Source organism: Anolis carolinensis, chromosome 6 (assembly GCF_035594765.1).
Source record: "Anolis carolinensis isolate JA03-04 chromosome 6, rAnoCar3.1.pri, whole genome shotgun sequence".
NCBI lineage: Eukaryota > Metazoa > Chordata > Lepidosauria > Squamata > Dactyloidae > Anolis > Anolis carolinensis.
This window is the reverse complement of record NC_085846.1, coordinates 8,442,534-8,464,431: the sequence shown is the minus strand read 5'-3', so window position 1 is coordinate 8,464,431 and position 21,898 is coordinate 8,442,534. Positions and strand designations below refer to the sequence as shown.

Genomic DNA, 21,898 nt, shown 5'->3' with positions numbered 1-21,898 from the left:
AACTCTGCCCTTCTGATCTGCCATATACATTAATAGTTCAGCTAAAAGGAGGTTAAGTGCTCTCTTTAAAATAGAATTAACACATAAAAACTGATGTACACTGACTTTACAAGGAATTGAGAATAAAACTCTTTGTTTATTCACATTTGATACAGGTTATCCCTTATCTGAAATGCTTGAGTTGCAAAGTTTTGGATTCGGATTTTTTTACATCTATAAGAACTTAATAATAATATACACTATTATAATTATATATTATACATTACATGTAATATTACTAATATATCAATATAGTGGTATAGTACAATATAGTAATATATAATGCTCATATTGTATTATGTTAATAATAGAATGTATTATATGTACAGTAGCATCTCGCTTATCCAACGTAAACAGGCTGGCAGAATGTTGGATAAGTGAATATGTTGGATAATAAGGAGAGATTAAGGAAAAGCCTATTAAACATTAAATTAGGTCACGATTTTACAAATTAAACACCCAAACATCATGTTATACAACAAATTTTACAGAAAAAGTCATTCAATACACAGTAGTGCTATGTAGTAATTACTGTATTTATGCATTTAGCACCAAAATAACATAATGTATTGAAAACATTGACTACAAAAATGCGTTGGATAATCCAGAACGTTGGATAAGCGAGTGTTGGATAAGTGAGACTCTACTGTGTATATAACTTGTAAGCTGTCCTGAGTCCCTTTTGGGTTGAGAAGGGCGGGATATAAATGTCGCTAATAAATAATAATAATAATAATAGAAATATAGTAATAATATCTTTATTTTTATATCCCTCCACCATTTCCCCGAAGGGACTCGGGGTGGCTTACATAGGGGCCAAGCCCAACACAAACAAAAATGTACAAGCTGAGACATAACTAAAAACATAGTAAAATATAACGTAAACAATCTACTTAAAACAATTAAAACTAGCAGGATATAAAAATATCATAAAAATGTATCAAACCAACCTTGACCACCAATGATTAGGAATATGGTGGGCATCATCAGATTGGAGAAGGCAGGGCAAGTACTATGTTAATTGCTGTAATATGTTTCATACATATGTCTATGTTTGAGGTTTTATAGTTTTAATTGTTTTAATCTACAGTTGTATGTTTTTGATTTAAATATGTGATATATTTTATATATATGTAAGGCACTGAATTTTGCCATTTATTATGTTGTAAACCGCTTTGAGTCCCCACAGGGGTGAGAAAAGCGGTATAGAAATGCAGTTAATAATAGTAATAATAATAATAATAATCATCATCATCATCTAATCTCCCTGGAGAGGGAGTTCCAGAGCCAGGGGGCCGTCACCGAGAAGGCCCTCTCTCTTGTCCCCACCAACCACGCTTGTGATGGTGGCGGTGTTGGCCCCATTTTAGGAGGCAACCCCTGGCAGTGAGACCAGGGAGAAGCCTGTTGGCAGAAACCCAGGCAAGTAATTCGCCTGAGCTGCCCATTTTGAGTGAGTCCCTGCTATGGTGAGCAAACAGATTAGGCCCAATTGAAATTAGCCAGCAAGCAAGGAGAGAAGGTGATTTTCAGCCAAGGAAGATTTTATTATCTGCAGGTAAGATGCTAGCTAGTGATACATTCACAAAGTAGATAGCAAACAGAATACAGTTTCACAGCCCCTTTTATACACAAGCTGGCAGGCTGCAGCCAAGCCTCTAATTCTGACCAGTCACAGAGAGGGGCTTGGCTCACTGGCCAGTGTGGGCTGGGAACAAGGGATGATTAAGTGTCAATAAATGGGGTTCCTTTTACTGAACAGGAAAAATAAAGTGATTGAGGGCATTTTCTGACCCTACCCAGGAATGCTATTGTATTATGAGATGAATATGGCATGGCCCATCAGGGGGCTGATCTGGCGGTTCCAGACCCCAGAGAAACAAAACATCATATTGTATATTAATACAATCATGCAAAAATGACAGAGGATGGGTTTTGGATGTAGAAATGCTGATTTCCTTCCGATGCGAGAGGTCCCGTTCATCAAAGACGCAGAGTGGTGAAATTGGATCTTCCCCAAGGGCGGGGAGAGGTGATTTTCCCCCACCTGAATAGAAGTATTGTGTTGCAATGGGTGAGGCTGAGAATTGATGAGGAAATGCCCAGCTTGGTTTTTTTCTCCCAGGCTATGCAATTGTGTGCGATGCAAGACATCTTTGGGTTCAGGAACAAGGTTTTCCCCAAAGGGACGGAATGGGGATCTCGGGGGCATAAAACATTAGGTTAACACAACATATAGGCAAAATAGGAACACATAGGAAAAAAATGGAAGGTTTAGGGCAAATTATATATATGAGAGACATAGTTTTCCAAAGTACCTTTATAAGCCAGGCTTCCCAGAGGAAAAAGGGGAAAGAAGGCAGGTAGAGTGGAAGAAAAGGAGGAAAGGGAAAAAAGAAAGTAAAAGAGGGAGGAAAGGAGAAAGGAAGAAGGGAAAGAGGAATAAAGTAAGGAAAGGAGGGGGAAGGAGGAAGAAAAAAGAGAAAAAATGAGACTTCAGTGAGTGGGGACCTGGCCCAGATAAACTAGACATCCCAAAGACCCAGGGCTGGTTTTCTCACGCAACAACGGGAGTGAGAGGAAGGCCTCCCCAGCAGATCTTTGAGCCCATGACCGTTTATAGGGGAAGATACGGTCTGAAAGATAGGCAGGACCCGAACCATTTCAGCCTTTGTAGGTAATAACCTGCACTTTGAGTTGGGACCGGAAACTTAACAGCAACCAGTGAAGCTGCTTTACTAGAGGCGTAGTCCATTCCCAATAACTACCTCCAGTTAGCAACCTGGCTGCCGACCTTTGCGCCAGTGGCAGTTTTTCAGGCTGTTTTCAGAGGCAGCCCCACATAGAGTGCATTGCAGTAATCCAATCTAGATGTAACCAAGGCATGGATCTCAATGGGCAAGTCAGGCTTCTCGAGGTACGGTTGCAACCGATGCACAAGTTTTAACTGTGCAAAAGCTCTCCCAGCCATCACCGACACCTGAGCATCAAGCGTCAGCGCTTAATCCAGGAGGACCTCCAAGTGTCCTCTGAGGGAATGTAACCCCATCGAGCGCAGGTTGCCACCCTATACCTTGATCAACCTCGTGACTGACCAGGAGGACCTCTGTCTTGTTTGGATTAAGCTTCAGTTTGTTAGCCCTCATCCAGTCCATAACACCAGCCAGACACTGGTCCATGATCCGGAGCGCTTCCTTGGAATTCAGTGGAAAAGAATAATAGAGTTGAGCGTCATCTGCATAGAGATGGCACCATACTCCAAAACTCTGGATGACCTTGCCCAGCAGTTTCATGTAGATGTTAAAAAGCATGAGAGATAGAATGGGACCTTGTGGGGTTCCACAGGTCAATGAAATCCTTAAAGAGGGTGAACCTGAGCTGAACCAACTCCACCAGTTAAAATGTGGGCAACAATGAAAATCCCAGGAAAGGATTTTCAAGGATGCCATCACCATCATTCTTTTCAAAAGGGGGAAAGAACAGACTGCGGAAACTACCGAGATATCTCCCTTCTAACCTCTGCTAGGAAAATCATCGCAAGAATCCTTGCAAACAGCCTTCTGCAGCGGTCCCCAAACTAAGGCCCGGGGGCCAGATGCAGCCCTCCAAGGTCATTTACCTGGCCCCCGCCCTCAGTTTTATAATATAATATTTTATATCATTTTTAATAATATAATATATTGTATATACATATAATATTGATAATAATATTATGTTATACAATATAATACTAATAATAATAGCATATAATAATATTAATTATATGTTATATCTTACATATAATATTACAGTATAGTGGTATAGTTCAATATAGTAATATATAATGCTAATATTGTGCTATGCTAATAATATATTGTATGTACACAAAGCTGCTCTGAGTCCCCTTCGGGTTGAGAAGGGCGGGATATAAATGTAGTAAATAAATGTAGTAAATGAATAAATAAATAATTTTAGACTTAGGCTCGCCCAAAGTCTGAAATGAATTGAAGGCACACAAGGACAACAATCCTAATTAACTTGACTATCTCATTGGTTAGAAGCAGGCCCACACTTCCCATTGAAATCTTGATAGGTTTATGATGGTTACAATTTTTTAAATTTTTAAATATTGTATTGTTCTTTCATTGTTGTTGCTGTTTTGCACTACAAATAAGGCATGTGCAGTGAGTATAAGAATTTGGTTGTTTTTTTTTCAAATGATAATTTGGCCCCTCTACAGTCTGAAGGGTTGTGGACCGGCCCTCTGCTTTAAAAGTTTGAGGACCCCTGGCCTTCTGCCTATCTCAGAAGACACCCTCCCAGAATCCCAGAACGGCTTCCACCCTTCCAGAGGAACAGTGGACATGATCTTCACTGCACAGCAGCTCCATTAAAAATGCAGGGAACAAAATCAACCCCTGTACATGGCATTCATTGATCTTGCAAAGGCATTTGATATGGTGAATAGCAATGCTCTCTGGACCAATTGGATGTTCTGACAAGTTCGTGACCATCCTGTGGCTCCTCCATGATGACATGATGGCAACAGTCTTGGACAGCAATGGCTCCCAAAGTGACCCATTTAAGGTGGAATCGGCTGTCAAACAGGGATGTGTTGTTTACTCAACCTTATTCTCCTTTTTCATCGCTATGATACTTCATCTTGTTGATGGGAAGCTTCCCACTGGAGTGGAAACCATTTATTTGACAGATGACAAGTTCAGCAGACTGAAAGCCAAAACCAAGGTGACAACAACATCTGTTATAGAACTCCAATATGCTGATGATAATGTAGCCTGCGCTATTTCAAGAGAAGACCTACAAGTTACTCTAAAAACCTTTGTAGAAACATATGAAAAGCTTGACCTCTTACTGAACATGGAGAAAACCAAAGTGCTCTTTCAGCAGGCACCAGCCAATGCCAGAAATACAGCTTAATGGTGTAACATTAGAAAATGTCGACCATTTCCGCTACCTTGGCAGCCACCTCTCCACAAAAGTCAACATCAACACTAAAACATAACACCGTCTGAGCTCTAGAAGTGCACCATTTTTCAAATGAAGCAGAGAGTGTTTGAAGATCGGGACATTCATAGGGAGACCTAAATGATGGCTTATAAAGGTATTGTCATCCCAACTCCTGCAAAATTATGGGAGTTGAAGTCCAAAACATCTGGAGGGCCAAAGCTTGCCCATGCCTGGCTTAAAGTCAACCTTAAAAACTGTGGCATAGACACCAACAACTGGGACACCCTGGTCCTTGAGTGTTCTAACTGGAGGTCAGCTGTTACCAACAGTGCTGTGGAATTCAAAGAGGCACGAATGGGAGGCGAAAGGGAGAAACGTATCAAGCCAACCCTTGTTGGGACTGCCTTACATCAGGAAATCGATGTCCTCACTGTGAAAGAATATGTGGATCAATAATAGGTCTCTACAGTCAACTACGGACCCACCGCCAAGACCCTACACTTGGAAGGCAATCATACTCAGCCACGAGGGATCGCCTATGATGATGATGGTAAACATAACGTGAATATTTTATATACAATGTTTTTATTTATTAATGTGCATGAAACAAGGTTTACTTATTAATGTGCATGAACCACCAGGAAGAAAATAATAATTATTTAGATTTTGGAATATTTCGGATTTTGGAATTCCGGATAAGGCCTACTTAATCTATATCATCATCATCATCATCATCATCCTCATTTGTCCCCTACAAATTTCTTCTCTGAATGAGACACAAAGTGGCTAAGTGCATCAAGGACATGTAATGAAATTGATGGGAGCAATACCCTTAATTTATATTCGTTATATAAATTTTAAAAGAGTTGGAGGGGACCCCAGGAATCATCTAGTCCAACCCCATAGAATGCAGAAATGCAGATAACAGAAGCAATCCTTTAAAAGATGCTTAAAGATCTTCAAATATGGAGAGTTCACCTCCCTCCAAGGAAATCTATTTTTTCTGTTGAACAGTCCTTACAATAATAATAAAAACCCCAAACTTCCAAATGTTTAGGCAGAATCCCCCCCCCTTAATTTGAATCCATTATGTAGTTATGGGTTCAAAGATTTCTGCATAGAAAAATTACATCTGAGCCACCTTTTAAAAACTCCCAAGTTTTCCGTATCTGAATTAAACATCTGAACCTTCCTTTTGGAGGTCAGGGTCGTACTTCCGATTCCCAGGCAATGAATATTTGATTGTAAACCCAAAAAAAACCCTTTAGCAATGGCAGAAGCTGAGACAGAACACTCGCTTTCTTTGATCCCTCAAGAATTCATCTTTAAGTAATGCTGGCAGAATATCCTTATTTATTTTTCTTCCATTATGCAGTAGCTGAGCATGTTATCGTTGGAAAAAAGCATCTCCTCCAAAGAATCTTTTTAAAGAAGCACAGTTAGTCTCATCAATATGCATTAAAACAGTTTTAGTCGTTTAAAAGCAAAAATAAAAGGAAATGAAGGAAAGGCAAGTTTATGAAAGACATTAGCTCTGCCAAGCTACTTAACTCAGCAATCTATAGCAAGTCTCTGTTACTAAGTAAAACATTAGCGCCTCTTTTTTTTGCAAGTGTGTGCTTGCCTACAAATTTGTACAAAACGTGTGCAGCGTGGGCTGTTTTGAGCATATTTTTATCATATGGTTAACACACACTACAGAAACTTGATTTTGACAAAAGTCTGGAACCAACTGGATATTTTATTCATTGTTCTACCAAAGATTTGGCCGGAAATTTTAATCCACACAATAGTACTATTCAGGCATAAGTCTTTTTTTCTGATCCTTGGAAGCTAATGCCATGCTCTAGAGAAGTTAAGTTTAATAGGAGCTGTAAACAAGCTTTGGCCGATGGTCAAAACACAGGCCCACAGAAGCTAGATCCTTCTTTTGTTGGAAGAACAAATTCCAAAAAACAAAACACAGCAAAGACACTGGATTCCTGCAATGTTTTTTTAGATGTCAGACAAACAGGAAGGGCCACCGAAACATCCACAAGCATCACTACCATTTAGTCACTCCAGTTATCAATGCCTTTGATGGCATTACACAGGCAGTATGTAAATATGAAATCGTGTTTTTAAGGTCTTAGTAGGCAGCAAGCTGAACATGAGTCAACAATGTGATGCAACAGCTAAAAAGGCTAATGCGATTGGAGTATAGTGTCTAGAATAGTTCCACTTTATTCTCTTTTGGAATAAGTCTGTGCTGAGTTCTGGGCATTGTAATTCAAGGATATTGGCAAACTGGAACATATTCAGAGAAGGGTGACCAGTATTGTACTGTATATACTCGAGTGTAAGCCAACCCAAATATAAGCCGAGGCACCTAATTTTACCACAAAAAACTGGGAAAACTTATTGAGTCAAGTATAAGACGAGGGTGAGAAATGCAGCAGCTACTGGTAAATTTCAAAAATAAAAATAAAAACCAATAAAATTACATTAATTGAGGCATCAGTAGGTTACATGTTTTTGAATATTTACATAAAGCTGTAATTTAAGATAATAGTAAGACTTTACTAGGATAAGACTGTCCAACTCTAATTACAGTATATACTCGAGTATAAGCCAGCTAGGATCCTCACTCAAGTATATGCCGAAGGGGGCTTTTTCAGTCCTAAAAAAGGGCTGAAAAATTCATTATGCTTGAGTATATACGGTAAATGGTCTGAAAACCAAGCTCTATGAGGAATGGCTTAGGGCAGGGGTCCCCAAACTAAGGCCCGGGGGCTGGATGCGGCCCATCAAAGCCATTTATCCGGCCCCCATGGCACAAGGGCAGAAGGGGGTTGGGCTAAATGACCCAAGGGGTCTCTTCTTCTCTTACAACCATTATTATTATTATTATTATTATTATTATTATTATGTAAAACACAACAAGATGAGTCCACAGCAGACACTCTGCTGGCTGTTGTACTGGATCACACGCCAGACACTTCCCAAGTGTCTAGGACTGTGTGATGTATCGGTGAATAATGCGTGCACATCCCAGCAAGGTGGTCTTCTGTAGCTGGCAGATGGTAATTTTGGCAGCGTCGATTGTGTTTAAGTGCAGGCCAAGGCTTTTAGGCACTGCACACAGTGTGCCGATCACCACTAGGACCACCTTGACTGGCTTGTGCCAGAGTCTTTGTAATTCGATCTTTAAATCCTCATATTGTGTCAGCTTTTCCAGTTGTTTCTCCTCAATCCTGCTGTCCCCTGGGATTGCAACATCGACAATCCATACTTTGTTTTTTAACACAATTGTGAGGTCAGGAGTATTGTGTTCCAAAACGCTGTATTATTATTATTCTTCTTATTATTATTATTAATATTGAGGCTGGGTGGCCATCTGTCAGGGGTGCTTTGCTTGTGCTTTCGGTGCACAAAGGCAGAAGGGGATTGGACTCAATGGCCCAAAGGATCTCTTCCAACTCTCTTTTTTATTATTGTTGTTGTTATTTTTTATTATTATTATTATTATTATTATTATTATTATTATTATTATTATTATTGCTCGGTGGCCAACTATAGTTCGGCCCTCCAACGGTCTGAAGGATCGTGAACTGGCCCCCCGTTTAAAAAGTTTGGGGACCCCTGGCTTAGGGTATATGTTTGGTTTGGAAAAAGTTAAGGGACATGGAAGGTAAGTTTTAATATCTGAAAGGATGTTGTATTGAAGATGGAATCGATTTGCTTTCTGCTGCTCCAGAAATAAAGACAACATGGAGCAATGGGTTCAAACTGCAGAAAAAGAGATTCCACCTAAACTTTAGGAATACATTCCTGACGTACAAACTATTTGACAGGGAATATGCTACTGCTTCACAGTGTGGTGGAGTCTCCTTTTTAAAATAGAGGCTGGATGTCCATCTGTTGAGACGGTTGTGTAATTCCTGCATGGCAGAATGGGGTTGGACTGGATGGACCTGGGATGTCTCCTCCTATGAAAAACATGAGTAGAAGGTCTTTTAGGTTCCACTTCCAGCTCTGGGAAATTAGATGCTTTTCATGAAACAGAAACTGATTCTAAGAGCCATTCATCCATCTATTGGCAAATGAGGAAATCAGCCTGGAGAGAAAACGTCAAGTGCATTGGTATACTAGAATAGCAGATAATGGGAGTCAGGAAACCAAGCCTTGGTCTAGTAGGAAGAAAGAAATAAGAACATGTGAACAAAATGATTATTCTGCTACATGTTTTATTATATAAAGTGACCATTATACATAAATTCGACAGTATTCAATTTACTGGAATTTGATTCAGGGCATAACTTCTCCCCCACACACCCCATAGGGACCTCAGTCTTTGTTGAATTCCTTCAGCATCCATTGCCTGTTGTGAATGATGCCCTGAAGTCGGGCATACTCTTTTACCAATTCCTCAAATGCAGAGTCCAGTGTCTCATAGTCGAAAAGGATCTTGCGGGTCGTGGCTAGGTTTTGCTCCTCTCGGCTTAGCGTTGCCCGCAAATTGTCCCTGGAAAACAACAATTTGCATGAGCTGGGCAAAAGATAGGCATTTGCCAAACAACCACTATGAAAGGGACTTTTCTTCCTCATCCCTATCCATTTGGCTTCTTTTCACTGTCTAGCTAGATGATCTTCTCAAAGAGACTGGGAAAAAAAGATGGGTAACTACTGAACTGCTTCCAGACTTTTAGCTTCCAAATTCTGCAATGATTTTGAGTGGGCACCAGAAGAAAAAAGAAACCCACATACTTCTTTCCTTTTAATCTGTCACAGAAACTACAGTTAGCCAGAAGGAACCTTTTTGCAGTCACCTCCACATATCACATCTAAGCCTCGAGAACAAAGATGGAATTCTATATGCTGGTCAGCACAAAACCCCACAAAGAAACAGATTTAGTAGCGGAGTGCACTGGGCCTCAAAATTCAATACCGGGCTTCCATTTTCTCTAACTTGACTTCTAGCCCAACCCCCTAGTGAGGATGTGAGTCACCAGAAAGCTCTATGAAAGCTGGCTCTTGCTGACTTAAAGTCAGCAAAGAGATTTTATTTTATTTTTTTTGAAAAGCACGGCCTTGACAACAAAACACCATTTGCTGCTAATCACCTTTCAGCTGCTATCAGTATTCACACCTGCCACAACATTAGGGCCCCTGGGACCCCCGCTCTCAACGCTTAAGCTTTATCACCATGAGCAAAATCCAAAAGCAGGTCTGAGCAAAAAAAGCTTCATTGCATCAACACAACGTCATTAAAAGACAAGCTTTCAAGTCTACAAAAGTACAAGTATTGTCCAGCGGTGAAAAGGGCCACTAAGTAATAACCTGGGTTTGCCTTTAATTGACTGCTTTTCCCAGAGCACCAGTTTGATTTAATCTCCAGCTTTTATGAAATGAGGATAGCTACATTCTCTAATGTTTCTGCTTCTGTTTGGTACAAGAGCCGTTTGCTTTGAATAAACATAATGGAGAGTTCACCGAATAACTGGCAACACTTTGTCCAGAGCAGAGGCAGGGAAAATGCAACCCATGGGCTGCACACCGGCCCAGAAACCCTCTGAAGCCCTCCAAAGGCCTCCCAACTTCCCCCGGTTTTTGTTTTTAGATTTCCCAGATTGATTTTCAGATCATTATCAACCTCAAACAGCAAAATATCCCCAAAGTGCCCATAAAGGCAGACATTTAACAACCATCAGCTCCATCACCAAAAGTCTCCCAGTGCCCCAGAAACCATGAAAATAATGGCTGAAATCAACCAAAAGTGGGATCTCAAAGAGACATCACATCTGTTCTGGTGTGCCTGGGATCTGTGGGTATGGCCTGTGGGGGGAACATTGTCCTCCTTCTCAGTTCCTCACATGCTGTTTAGAGAAAAAGAGACAGTTGTTTTTCTCTACAACTGAGATAAAACTAGATATCAGCATATCTCAGACTTTTTTAATCATTTCAGAAGTAACTTGAGAACATACTGCAAATCACTTCTGGTGTGAGAGAATTGGCTGTCTACAGAGATGTTGCCCAGGGGATGCCGGAATATGTTACCATCCTGCTGGGAGGATTCTCTCATGTCCTCGCATGGGAAGCTAGGGCTGACAGACGGGAGTTCACCTCGTCTCGCGGATTCAAACCAGCAGCCTTCAGGTCAGCAGTCCAGCCAGCACAAGCGTTTAACCCATTGTGCTATCTCAGACTGAGTCTTCAGGTATGCAAGCTCAATCTAATTACATTTCTATATTGAATTGGGATGAGTTTGGGACATTCAGCTGGTTGCCAGAACTAGTTGTTGAAATATGCAGGGGCTGGGAAGGTTGAAAGGGGAATCAAGAGTAGCAAAGGGAAGGAAGAGAAAAAGTCCAGCACAAAGGAGGAAGATGGAAAGGGAAAAGGGCAGGAGGGAGGAAAGGACTCTCTGGAGCTGCCAGGGATGGAACTGGTTGTTAATTATTTTGAATGACATTTTTGTCTCACCACCTCTCAATGGGACAAGGAGTCCTAGAAGACTAGAAAGCTATAATTTTTATGATGTTTGGTGGTCAGAAAAGTTATTAGCTGACTGATTTCTTTTTTTATGGACCATGCACAGTTGGTTGCTTTTTGTTGCATAAAAAACAAAAGCTGCTCCCTCCCACACCCAAATTCATATAAACACCAGCTTACCTGATCATTCGATGCACATCAAGTTTCTCAGGGGTGTATGTTTCCAAAAGGATGCTCAGTTCCTCAAGCCTATGAGAGAGTTAATAGAAGAAAGAGACTGAACAGGTTCCATTTCTATTGCACTTCAAACACTCAGCATCTTGGCTGCCCTTCAATGACAAATGACTGATCAGCTTCGGCACTTAAGAGTCCTGACTAAACTCTTAAAATTAAAATGTTAGTAATTCACTGTGGCTCGCTCTCATGAATGACGGGTGACTGCTGATCACCTCTCCATGCTTAAATACGAACACTAACACTCAGTACTAGTATGTAAGAAGACAGCTGATCGCTCCCACATAAACACAACTATTGCTAAGTTTGGGTTCCCACCGTATCTTAAGAAACACGGCGCTGCACTTGATCTCTAGATAGTGGGTGTTGAGACGGTCCAGTTCAGATTGGGTGCCGAGGCGATACTCGCGGGCCAAGCGTTTCAGCATAGCTACACAACGTAACAGGACCTGCAACAAATGGGGGGAAAGAGTTATGAGAATGGAGTGATTGATGGTCTTTGGACATTTCCTGTTACGGCAGAAAGGAAATCTCCACTTAAGCTGGCAGGCAGACTTTACCCCCAAAGTATGTCTGGAGCTATGTCGAGTGTGGGTAGCCAACCTTCACAAATTAGTCTCCTGACACAGCCAAACAAGCAGTAAGACAAGAACACAACAATGGGAAACTCCAAATGATACAATAGGGATCAACCAGATTTTTTTTTTTTGCTTAAAGAGAAGAGGAAAAACCAGGTTAACAAAAAGAACCAATTCGCCAATCAATCAGCAGCATGCTAGATATCATGTCAAACTAGGGAAATGACAGCCTACCGCCAGAAAAAGCAACCATATTACACTAAGCATATTATCCTTTTTGGAGTGTAGGAATGTATAATCTAAATCACTGCTTCTTAAACCCAATTGGGGTCCCTTGAGCTCAATGTTGGGATCCCCAATTTTTATCTGAATACCACCTAGTGGCTGTTTGAGGCATTTATACGAATTGGTTGTGCAGTGTTTACAGTGGGTTTTGCAGAAGCTGTACTTCATAAAAAGGAAAATCAGCCTGTTTTGCTTGCAACAGCTGATTTGTCATCAGTAAATGTTTGATTTTCATCCCTACTTTATATACCTATATATGTGAAAATGTCTTATGTGGAAAAGTTTAAGAAGCCCCGCTCTAGATCCGAAATACCGAAAGTGCTAATCAATTTGATATTAATGACATTGTATATGGAAAAAATTACTTGTTAGTGATCCACTGCTTTCTGTTGGACCATTGAGTTCTCACAACTGAGGCGAACACACATAACATATATTTGACAGATGTTGAAATGGATTTCCATGTGAAGGGTCTTCAATATCTGCGAGTGGAGGCCAGTGTAAAAATCCAAGTGCTATTTCCACATCTCCAGAATGACAAACAGTACTGTCCATTACAGAGTAGAACGTGAGCCTTTATCCAATGTGCAAGAGTACCTTTCAGTACACGGCAGTCTATCAAAGACAGTCGGAATTAAACAAAGGGCCTGAAATATTTCAGACAGATCTTAACCGCCCACAGAACACTCAGCTTGTTCTACTTCTTTTCCAGAGAAAAAAAGGCAAAGTGAAGACAAGATAACCTTCTGTGCCTGATGAAAAGAAGTGGCAGCAGCAACCTTAAGAAGGAAGAATGGATCCAAAATATGCAGCGCCTAGGCAGAAAATGCCAAATTTGGGTCTGGATGACACAACCCTAAACTCCCACACACTCCTGGCTAATAGACCAGCAGCTTGATAAGACCCTTCCATGACAACTGTTTCAAACACATAAAGCACAGATTCTGGGGGGGGGGGGGGGGAGGAGAGGGTTAAGCAAAGCACTCAGAAGCACTGTAGGAAATTTCAACACAACGCAAGCCTCAGAAAATTCTTAACACGAGGGCGAGAAGTAAATGAACCCTCATCGCTGTAGCGGGCACCAGTCTCTTCAGACTGTTAGGCACAGGCCCTTTTCTAACCTGCCCTGCAGGGCCAGTAATAAGGTACAAACAGAACCTATTCATGCAAAATGACTTTTCCTTCCGCATCAACAACCACCCTCCGGGATGACTCATAAATCCTCCGAGAAGAGCAAGGATGAGGGAAATGTACCCCAGAGTCCTTTTGCAGCCTTCTAAGAGGCCCTAAAGCCCCAGAACCACCCTCAAATTTAGATCTCTTCCCATATAGTAACATGCACAATTCCTTCTCCATCCCTTACCTGTGGGTATGCGGCTTTCTGCTGCTCCAGCAGCCCCACAAGTTCTTGGTGTCGATCCTTGGCCTCCTGCAGACGCTGCTTCTCTTCGGCCAGCCTTTCCGCCAGGGTCCCAGACATGGCAACCCGGACAGTCTCATTAGCACTGTCTACAAGAGAAGATCCAAGTCAATCATCCTCCAGCACTGGCCACTGATGAACCCTTAACTCTCCTGTTCCTTGCCCCTATTTGTAGGGACATGAGGGAAGCCTCCCACAAGGATGGTAAAACATTCCAGGCATCCCCTGGGCAACGTCCTTGCAGAAGGCCAATTCTCTCACACCAGAAGCGACTTGCAGTTTCTCAAGTTGCTCCTGACACACACAAAAAAAATGTAGGGGCTTGCTCTCAATCTAGAAGTCTAGCTTACCACTTTCAGGGCGGTAGTAGCTGAGCAGAGCCAAGCATTTGGACTTAAGATGTTTTTCCAACTCTGTGGGGAGCCGCTTTTGTATTTGTTCCATCTCCTGTAGTGAAACATAGAAGTGGCCAAATCAGCACATAGTCATTAGCATGTGCTAGAAAACACTTCAGATTTTAGAGCACTTTCAAGGGAATGGAGGAAACCAAATATTCAAAAATCAATACCTGATGACATATATACATTACAGCTACATCCAGAGAGCAAAGACTTAGCACCAGGCCCTCCCAAAATTACGCATCCCTGAATTACAGCTTTTGACTCCATTTGGAAAACTCAGGTCTCCAACAGTTCCTGAGAAAAAGCATGGCATTTAAGCCCTTTTAGTTCATGTAAAAAGAAAACACTCTGGGCTACAAAGGTGTGATGAGATCTGACCGTGATTTAATCCAGACCTGCAAACTCCTGCGCAGAATTATCACACCTTTTCCCCAGCCCCACACATGCATTTGAAACAAGGAAATTGGCGTAGCCAAAAATAAATAATGCTGAAGCACGGAACAATATTCCCCAGATACTGGCAGTAAAGGCAAAGTTTAAAGAAGTAGAATGCATTTCTACTTGTACATATTCTAAAATGCCTTCTTCAAGGGCTATATAATAAAAAGCCCAGCTCTTTTTTTCATTTTAATAAATCACACATTCATTGAATGCCTTGAAATGTATCTCCTATTTTTTCTGATTGTATTGGGAGCTCCCCACTTTTTGTCTGTTTATGTGTTTGGGTCTGACTACAATAATATTTTTAGCAAAAAGAGTGATCACTTGATCTTTTACGAGGAAGAACAATGTACTGGTATTATTAATCAAAGAGACAGTGAGAAGGAGGATTTCTGTCTTACTTGTTTTGGGGGAAGAAGTTCCAGCATATGAGAGGGCTCCAGACCTAAGAGAGACGACTGTGTACTTTGCAGAGAAGGGTCAACCTCAAGCATTCGTTTCAGTTCGGCTATCAAAAGCAGCTGTTCCAAGGCTTCCAGAAACTGTGGGCAAGAACAAGAAAGATTAAGGAGAAAGACAAACCTCTCTTAAATTCTTCCCTGTTCGTAAAAGACTTTCCATTTCACATAACACTGACAACTTTTCTTTGAGCTTGATAATGTCCTACACCACTATTGTCAACATTTTTATGCTTCCCCCATATTTACGTCCCAGAGTTTATTTATCAAATTACTTCTGGCTTTGGCTTAGGCCAATTTCCACTTTTTTTTGGAAGTTTCTGAGGTATCGTGAAGTTTACTACATCACAAATTAGAGTTGCTTCAGCCAATAAATTAAAATAAATATATATGGGGGGCTTCAGAAGTTACATGCACTTTATTTATTTTATTTATTAACTTGTTATTAGATTAGTTTGGTATTACTAATAATATTACAATATATTGATACAGTACAATATAGTAATTTATTACCAGTATTGTACTATGCTAATATAATATTGTATGTAAATTTTACCATTTATGTGTTTTAAATGCAATTTTTTCTCCTGTATTTTTGTTTTAATTGATATATTGTATTACTGTTTTATCTTTTTATAGTGTGATTTGTATTATGTTGCCTATGTTTTGTTCTATGTTGTTTGGGCCTCTGCCCCATGTAAGCCGCCCCGAGTCCCCGCGGGAGATGGTGGTGGGGTATAAATAAAGTTTTATTATTATTATTATTATTTGGCTCGGAGTGGTTTACAGACATAGATTAAAACAATACAATTAGCTTTAAAATAACAATAAAAACAACAATAAAAACAACAATAAAAACAAATATAGCCCCGAGTTTTCATCTTTGCATCTCACCCTCTCCCCACCCCTGTGTTAAAACTCTTTAGCCAGTCTCTGTTAGGTCTCCTAGGCTTCCCAGAGCCCTTGTTCATCCAACATTTCTCCAAAGATATTTAACTTCTTTCCCAGCATTACTTCTCTGTCCTTTGGGGGAAGGCCAGTTCCTTGTTCTCTTAGTGCCTCCTGCAGAAGCCGGTGCAGGGCCTCCCATTTTAGCCAGCTTGCTTTTCGTATCTGCAGTTCTTTCCTTGCCTAAAAGGCAAAGAAAAAGAGAAAAGGGATGTGCACTTAACGGATAAACTATTAAAACAACCCATTGTTCTGTATATTTAGCAGCAGCAGGGCAGAAGGAACAAATGTGCAAAAAGGAATGTTAGATTTCTCGACCTAGATTTGAGTTATATTTATTTTATGCAGGGCATTTTAGTTCTACTATCTACAGGTGAAAGAAAACAGATACATGGCACGCTGAGCCATCACAGGCTTTCCCATATCTCTTCTGAGGCTCTGCAACACACCGCCCACTGCTTTCAAGACACATCTTTGCTCTTCTGTACTATCATCAAAAAGGAGGTTGGGGAAGCAAGAAAGCAAGTTTACAGTCTCAGGATGATGCCTTGCTCCTGCATGAACTCTACATCCACACTGGTGCAATATAATCATGAAGTAAAAATACAAGAATTCCATTTTTTTCAGTGTTCTCAATGGTAAGGGTGCTATAAAATTCAGTATCTTCTGAACAACCCCGATGCATTCTTTTGTGAGACTGTTGCTGATTTTATCCTTGAGATTAGCAACTTTTGCATATGTTTTCTTTTTTATCTGTGATTTTTTTCTTGTTGTATATACTTGTGTTGTGATGTTGTTATATGCCAATAAAGGCTGTGTGTGTGTGTGTGTGTGTGTGTGTGTGTGTAATCATGAAGCAGAAAGTACCCAAGATGACAGTCCTCTTTTTACCTCTTCCATTTGCTGGGCCAAGTTGACACTCAGCCCACTGGAGTCCATGTGTTTAGTGAGACCCATAAGAAGATTTGTCAGGCCAGGATAGGCAGCCAGATCCTCTTTGGTGAGTGAGCAGGGGGGCAGGCAGCTTCCATGACCTGGGGGCAGAGGATGATAACAACAATAATAAAGTTTAGTTGTTACCCGCCTCCCCTCATGGCTTGAGGCAGAGTACAACACAGCCAAAACACATATATAAAACTACATAGTACAAAGATTAAAGCAAGATACCAACAGATTGCGAATTTAAAACGTTAAGGTTCAAAATTGACTGGATAGGCCTGCTGAAAGAGATAAGTCTTGACTTGTATCTTAAATTCTGACAGTTTGTTTAGCTGTCAGATCTCTTTCAGTAGATCATTCCACAGTCTTTTCTTGACAGCCAATGAACAGGTCCTCTGGGTGACAGTCACCATTTGGGTTCTGGTTGATTGAAGCAGCCACTCCCAAGATCTAAGTGTCCTAAAGCGTGGATTTTACAGGAGAAGGTGATCCTGTAAGTAACCTGAGCGCAAACCATGTAGGGCTTTAAAGGTCAAAAACAAGTGGAATGGCTTTAATATAGGTGCAATATACTCCATTCTAGATGGTCCTGCAACTAGTCTGACTGCTGTGTTTTGGAATTTCCAAACTTGGTATACAGGTAGCCCAATGTACAACCCATTGCAGAAGTCCAACCTTGTGTGAACCACCATCTTTAGGGTTTCCAACTCTAAGAAAAGGTGCATATGTGCATCAAATGAAGCTGGGAGTAAGCACTCCTGACAGTTGCATCTATCCTGGCTGACATTTCAAGAGACTGATGCAGGACCCGAACAAGCTGCGAACACAGTTTTTCAGGGGAATTGTAACTCCAGATTAGGACCCTTAATGGCAAGTACTTGTCTTCCCAAAATTCAGTTTTTTCATCAGTCTCAACCTCCTCCAGGCATTCATTCAGAGGAGACACACTATCCTTAGCTAAAGCTGTGTTTGGAGGCATGGAGAAATATCTTTGGGTGTCATGTGTATTCACAGCATCCTGGCCCACGTTTTTAAAGAGAGAAAATGAAGCCCCTTTGGACACCTTAATTCACCTAACCTCAGTTATATTACCTTGCTGCAGCAGCTCAGTAGCAATGGTTCTTGAGGCAGATGCCATGGACACTTTGGAAGGGAAAATCGCCTACAACAAAACACAAGATGTCAGGATTTATCTTAATTTATAACAAGAGTAATAGTCAGTGTGGTGTAGTAGCATCAGTGTTGGAGTAGAATTTTTGGGGAGCAGGGGTCAAGTCCACACTCTGCCATTTTTGGAAAAAGCAACCTTCTCAAGCTTCCACTAGTAATTTGTTTGTATATGATTCTGTTTGCTTACTGTATTGTATATGTATGCTTTGGCATGCAGCTTTCCCTTTACTCTATGTTGAGGTTGTGGGAGGGACTGCAGAGATGTCAGATTCCATTTTAGAACATAGACATTATTTAGCCATGAGATGCTTTAGACTTTGAATGCTTAGAGAACAGACTCCATCAGACATCATGTAGACTATGGACTGTTAAGAGCAAACTCATGTTGCTCTTGATTATAAGAAAGATGCTCTGTGTTATTTGCACAAACTACTTTAAAGCTATCTGTAACTGGATTGGCAAATTATGTACCTGTATGCTGAATACATGAAGGTTGTGAGTAAACCAGATATGTTACTTTAATTAAGTCTACTTTTGCCTCTTGAGAGCATAACATAGCAATAAGATGTTTTATGAGAGAATAATATTTTTGGGCACAGAAAAGAAACACTGCTATATTTTTGTGCATTGTCATAATCTCAGTTTCTAACAGATCAGAGACAACCAGGTTATCAGTCCAACAACTGAAAGCCAAATTGCCTTGAATAAGTACATGTGGATATATACCGCTGAAGAGAAATTTTTACTCAAATGAGTTTTTGGACTCTTTTCTGGAAGATCATACTTCTCCAAAGGGTTATTTTTCAAATGGTTGTGAATTCCATGTTTCTCCAAAAGGTTATGGAGATCCTAGTTTTCCAAAAAGTTACAATCTCTAAAAAGAGCATACCTTTCCAAAAGCTGTAGAAACCAATGAGTGGCCTTGAGCAGGCCACACTCTCTCAGCCTCAAAGGCAACCTGTCTCTGAACAAATGTTGATAAGAAAACCTCATGATATGCTCACCACTAGTCAGAAACAGCTTGAAGACACATCAATAGTAAATAGCCAGAAGCCATAGGAAACACGGAAACAAAATTTGCTACGTTCTTAAGAAAACTAAAATATTTTTGTGTTGGTTAGTAGTAAAACAAAGGCATTCAAAACTGGAATAACAGCAGATAGAATGCCTGCGTTTATATTATTTACAAGAAGAATCTAGACTTTTATCAATCAGATGAATGTACGAATGGAAGCTGAAGGGATAGTTAAAAGAGTTGAGTTCATGCTAAACTGAGCAGTTTCCCACCGAAGTAGTGCTTAAGGTATATGAAACTTAGTAGCCTGTATAACTAAATGTTTTAAAGACAGACACATAAAATAAAAAGCCACTTTTACATCTCCCATGGCACAAAAAGCACACGCATCTGAGAAAGACAAATACGCAAACATCCCCAATTAGGATTTACTGCAATCTAAGGAAACAGACTTCATTCATATCAAGCCTTCCAACACTTTCTCATTTATACAAGTCACGGCAACCAAAAGCAGCTTTCCCTTGAAGCAGGCCATCCGTCTTCCTGCTGCCGATCCATTTGTCTCTCTTTCAAGGACTATGTCAGCCTGAAGAAGACATCACTGAACCCTGATGCAGAAGAGGCCAGTCATGCCAAGTCTGCGTCATGTTTCCTAATTTCCTAAACTGATCAGGAATATCCTTTGTGGGGAAACCTTCAAGACACCTTGCCACTCCATAGCTTCAACTTTCTTACAAATTGGGCATTTCCTGTACAAGAGGAACGTTGTGCTTTTAAAGAATTCAGAGCAGGCTGAAATTCACCTGGTGCAGCTTTCCTATAAAATGAAACACCTGGAGGGCCCAATTTTGCCCATGCCTGTACTACAGGTAAAAAAATACATGGGAAAAAGGGAGAAAGTAAAAAACAGCATCCACCCAAACATCCAATTCACCATGGAAAAAGAGAATGAAGCAAAACTGCCTTTTCTAGATGTTCTAATCATCCGCAAACACAATCAACAATTGGGCCACACAGTTTACAGAAAACCTATACACACAGATAGATATCTACATAAAAACTCCAACTATCACCCAAGTCAAAAAGAAGCACAATCAAAGCCCTGGCTGACTGTCAAAAAGAATCTGAGAATCCCACATCCTCCAAGGTGAAATGAACCACCTAAACTAGGCTCTACAGACCAATGGTTCACCATGGACATCAGAAGAGCTGTAAGGTCAAGAACAAGCCATTAAGTAAAGACAAAGATCCAACCAGAGGAAAAGTGTTCTTCCCATACATCAAGAGAACCACTGGCTGCATAGGGAAGCTGAGGAAGAAACACAACCTACAATGTATCCCCAAACCCACTAAGAAGATCCAACTAATGTTACGTTCAGCAAAGGACAAGAGGGATCCTCTCACCTCTGCAGGAGTCTACCGTATCCCATGCAGCTGTGGACAAGCCTACGTAGGGACCCCCAAACACAAACCAAGGAACATGAAAGGCACTGCAGACTAATTTAACCAGAGAGCACTTGATGAGCCACCTGGACAAAGTATATTATTTGAGAAGACAGAAATGTTGGACCACTCTAACAACCATCATGTCAGACGACACAGAGAAGCCAATGAAATCCACAAGCATGTGGACAATTTCAACAGAAAGGAGGAAACCATGCAAATAAACAAAATCTGGCTACCAGTATTGTAAAAAAAAACTCTAAAATCAGGACAGTAAATAAAGAACAACACTCTGAAAACAGGGGAATTCCAGACAAGAAACCATCAGGGCCAGCTAACGCCTCACAATAAAGGATTCCCCCGGGCAGGAAGCAGCCAGGCCTTGAAGCTGCAAGGCTACTAAATGCTAATCAAGCTGGTGAATTACAACATCCACACTTGCCTCAAACAGACAAAAGTTCTTTCTCCCACCCTGAACCTTCTACAGATATATAAACCCCGCTTGCTCAGTTTCCAATATACCTCTCAACAGGGCCGTAGCCAGAAAAAAATTTCGGGAGGGGTTTTGAAAATTTCAGGGGGGGTTGAACCCCTAGCACACACCTCTCCCCGCTACAAACCTGTCAATATCTGCTTGAAATAGTCCCTGGAGGGACTCTTAATGTTCTGCGTCTCATAGACTTAGCATGGGGATTTGGCTAACCAGTTAAAACTCATGAGTAAACCAGGTTTTTTTAATAACCTGAAAAATTTCGGGGGGGGGGGTTGAACCCCTAAAACCGCCCCCTCGCGACAGGCCTGCCTCTCAACCTCTGAGGATGCCTGCCATAGAAGTGGGCGAAACGTCAGGAGAGAATGTTTCTGGAACATGGTCATATTGCCTGGAAAACTCACAGCAACACAACTATGTACCCCTTGGGCTCCTTTCCCTGTACTCACACTACGCTGTTATAGCGCAATGATTCCACTTTCACTCGCTCCCTTTTCCTTTTCCTGGAAGTTCCAATTGCGCGCGCCCATCAAACAGCAGAAGCAACTGTGAGGCAGAGGGCGGGAGATAAATGGGCGAGGCAGAAGAGATTACCCCGCCTCCTAGAGACGGGAAGCCA

At 41.0% G+C, this 21,898-nt stretch overlaps 1 protein-coding gene across 1 annotated transcript; it reads right to left on the bottom strand.

The window, feature by feature from the left end:
- Positions 1-9,195: 9,195 nt before the first annotated feature.
- haus4 (HAUS augmin like complex subunit 4) lies at positions 9,196-21,865 on the bottom strand. The gene is made up of 10 exons (XM_003229322.4): positions 21,729-21,865; positions 18,254-18,323; positions 17,114-17,256; positions 16,289-16,405; positions 15,218-15,358; positions 14,325-14,421; positions 13,918-14,063; positions 12,010-12,140; positions 11,638-11,706; positions 9,196-9,490 (listed from the first exon to the last, which is right to left on the bottom strand). Exons 2-10 carry the CDS (start codon positions 18,297-18,299, stop codon positions 9,313-9,315), a joined length of 1,068 nt encoding a protein of 355 aa, XP_003229370.1. The 5' UTR covers positions 18,300-18,323; positions 21,729-21,865; the 3' UTR covers positions 9,196-9,312.
- Between the last annotated feature and the right edge of the window lie 33 nt (positions 21,866-21,898).

What these genes read in the sequence shown, in the direction of transcription:
- haus4 (XM_003229322.4), bottom strand. Translation starts at nt 18,299, where the DNA reads ATGGCATCTGCCTCAAGAACCATTGCTACTGAGCTGCTGCAGCAAG. An exon ending in CTACTACCGCCCTGAAAGTG is followed by an intron (nt 14,064 to 14,324) that starts GTAAGCTAGACT and finishes CTTCTCTTGTAG; the next exon opens with ACAGTGCTAATGAGACTGTC. An exon ending in GCCGTGTTTCTTAAGATACG is followed by an intron (nt 11,707 to 12,009) that starts GTGGGAACCCAA and finishes ACTCTCTCATAG; the next exon opens with GCTTGAGGAACTGAGCATCC.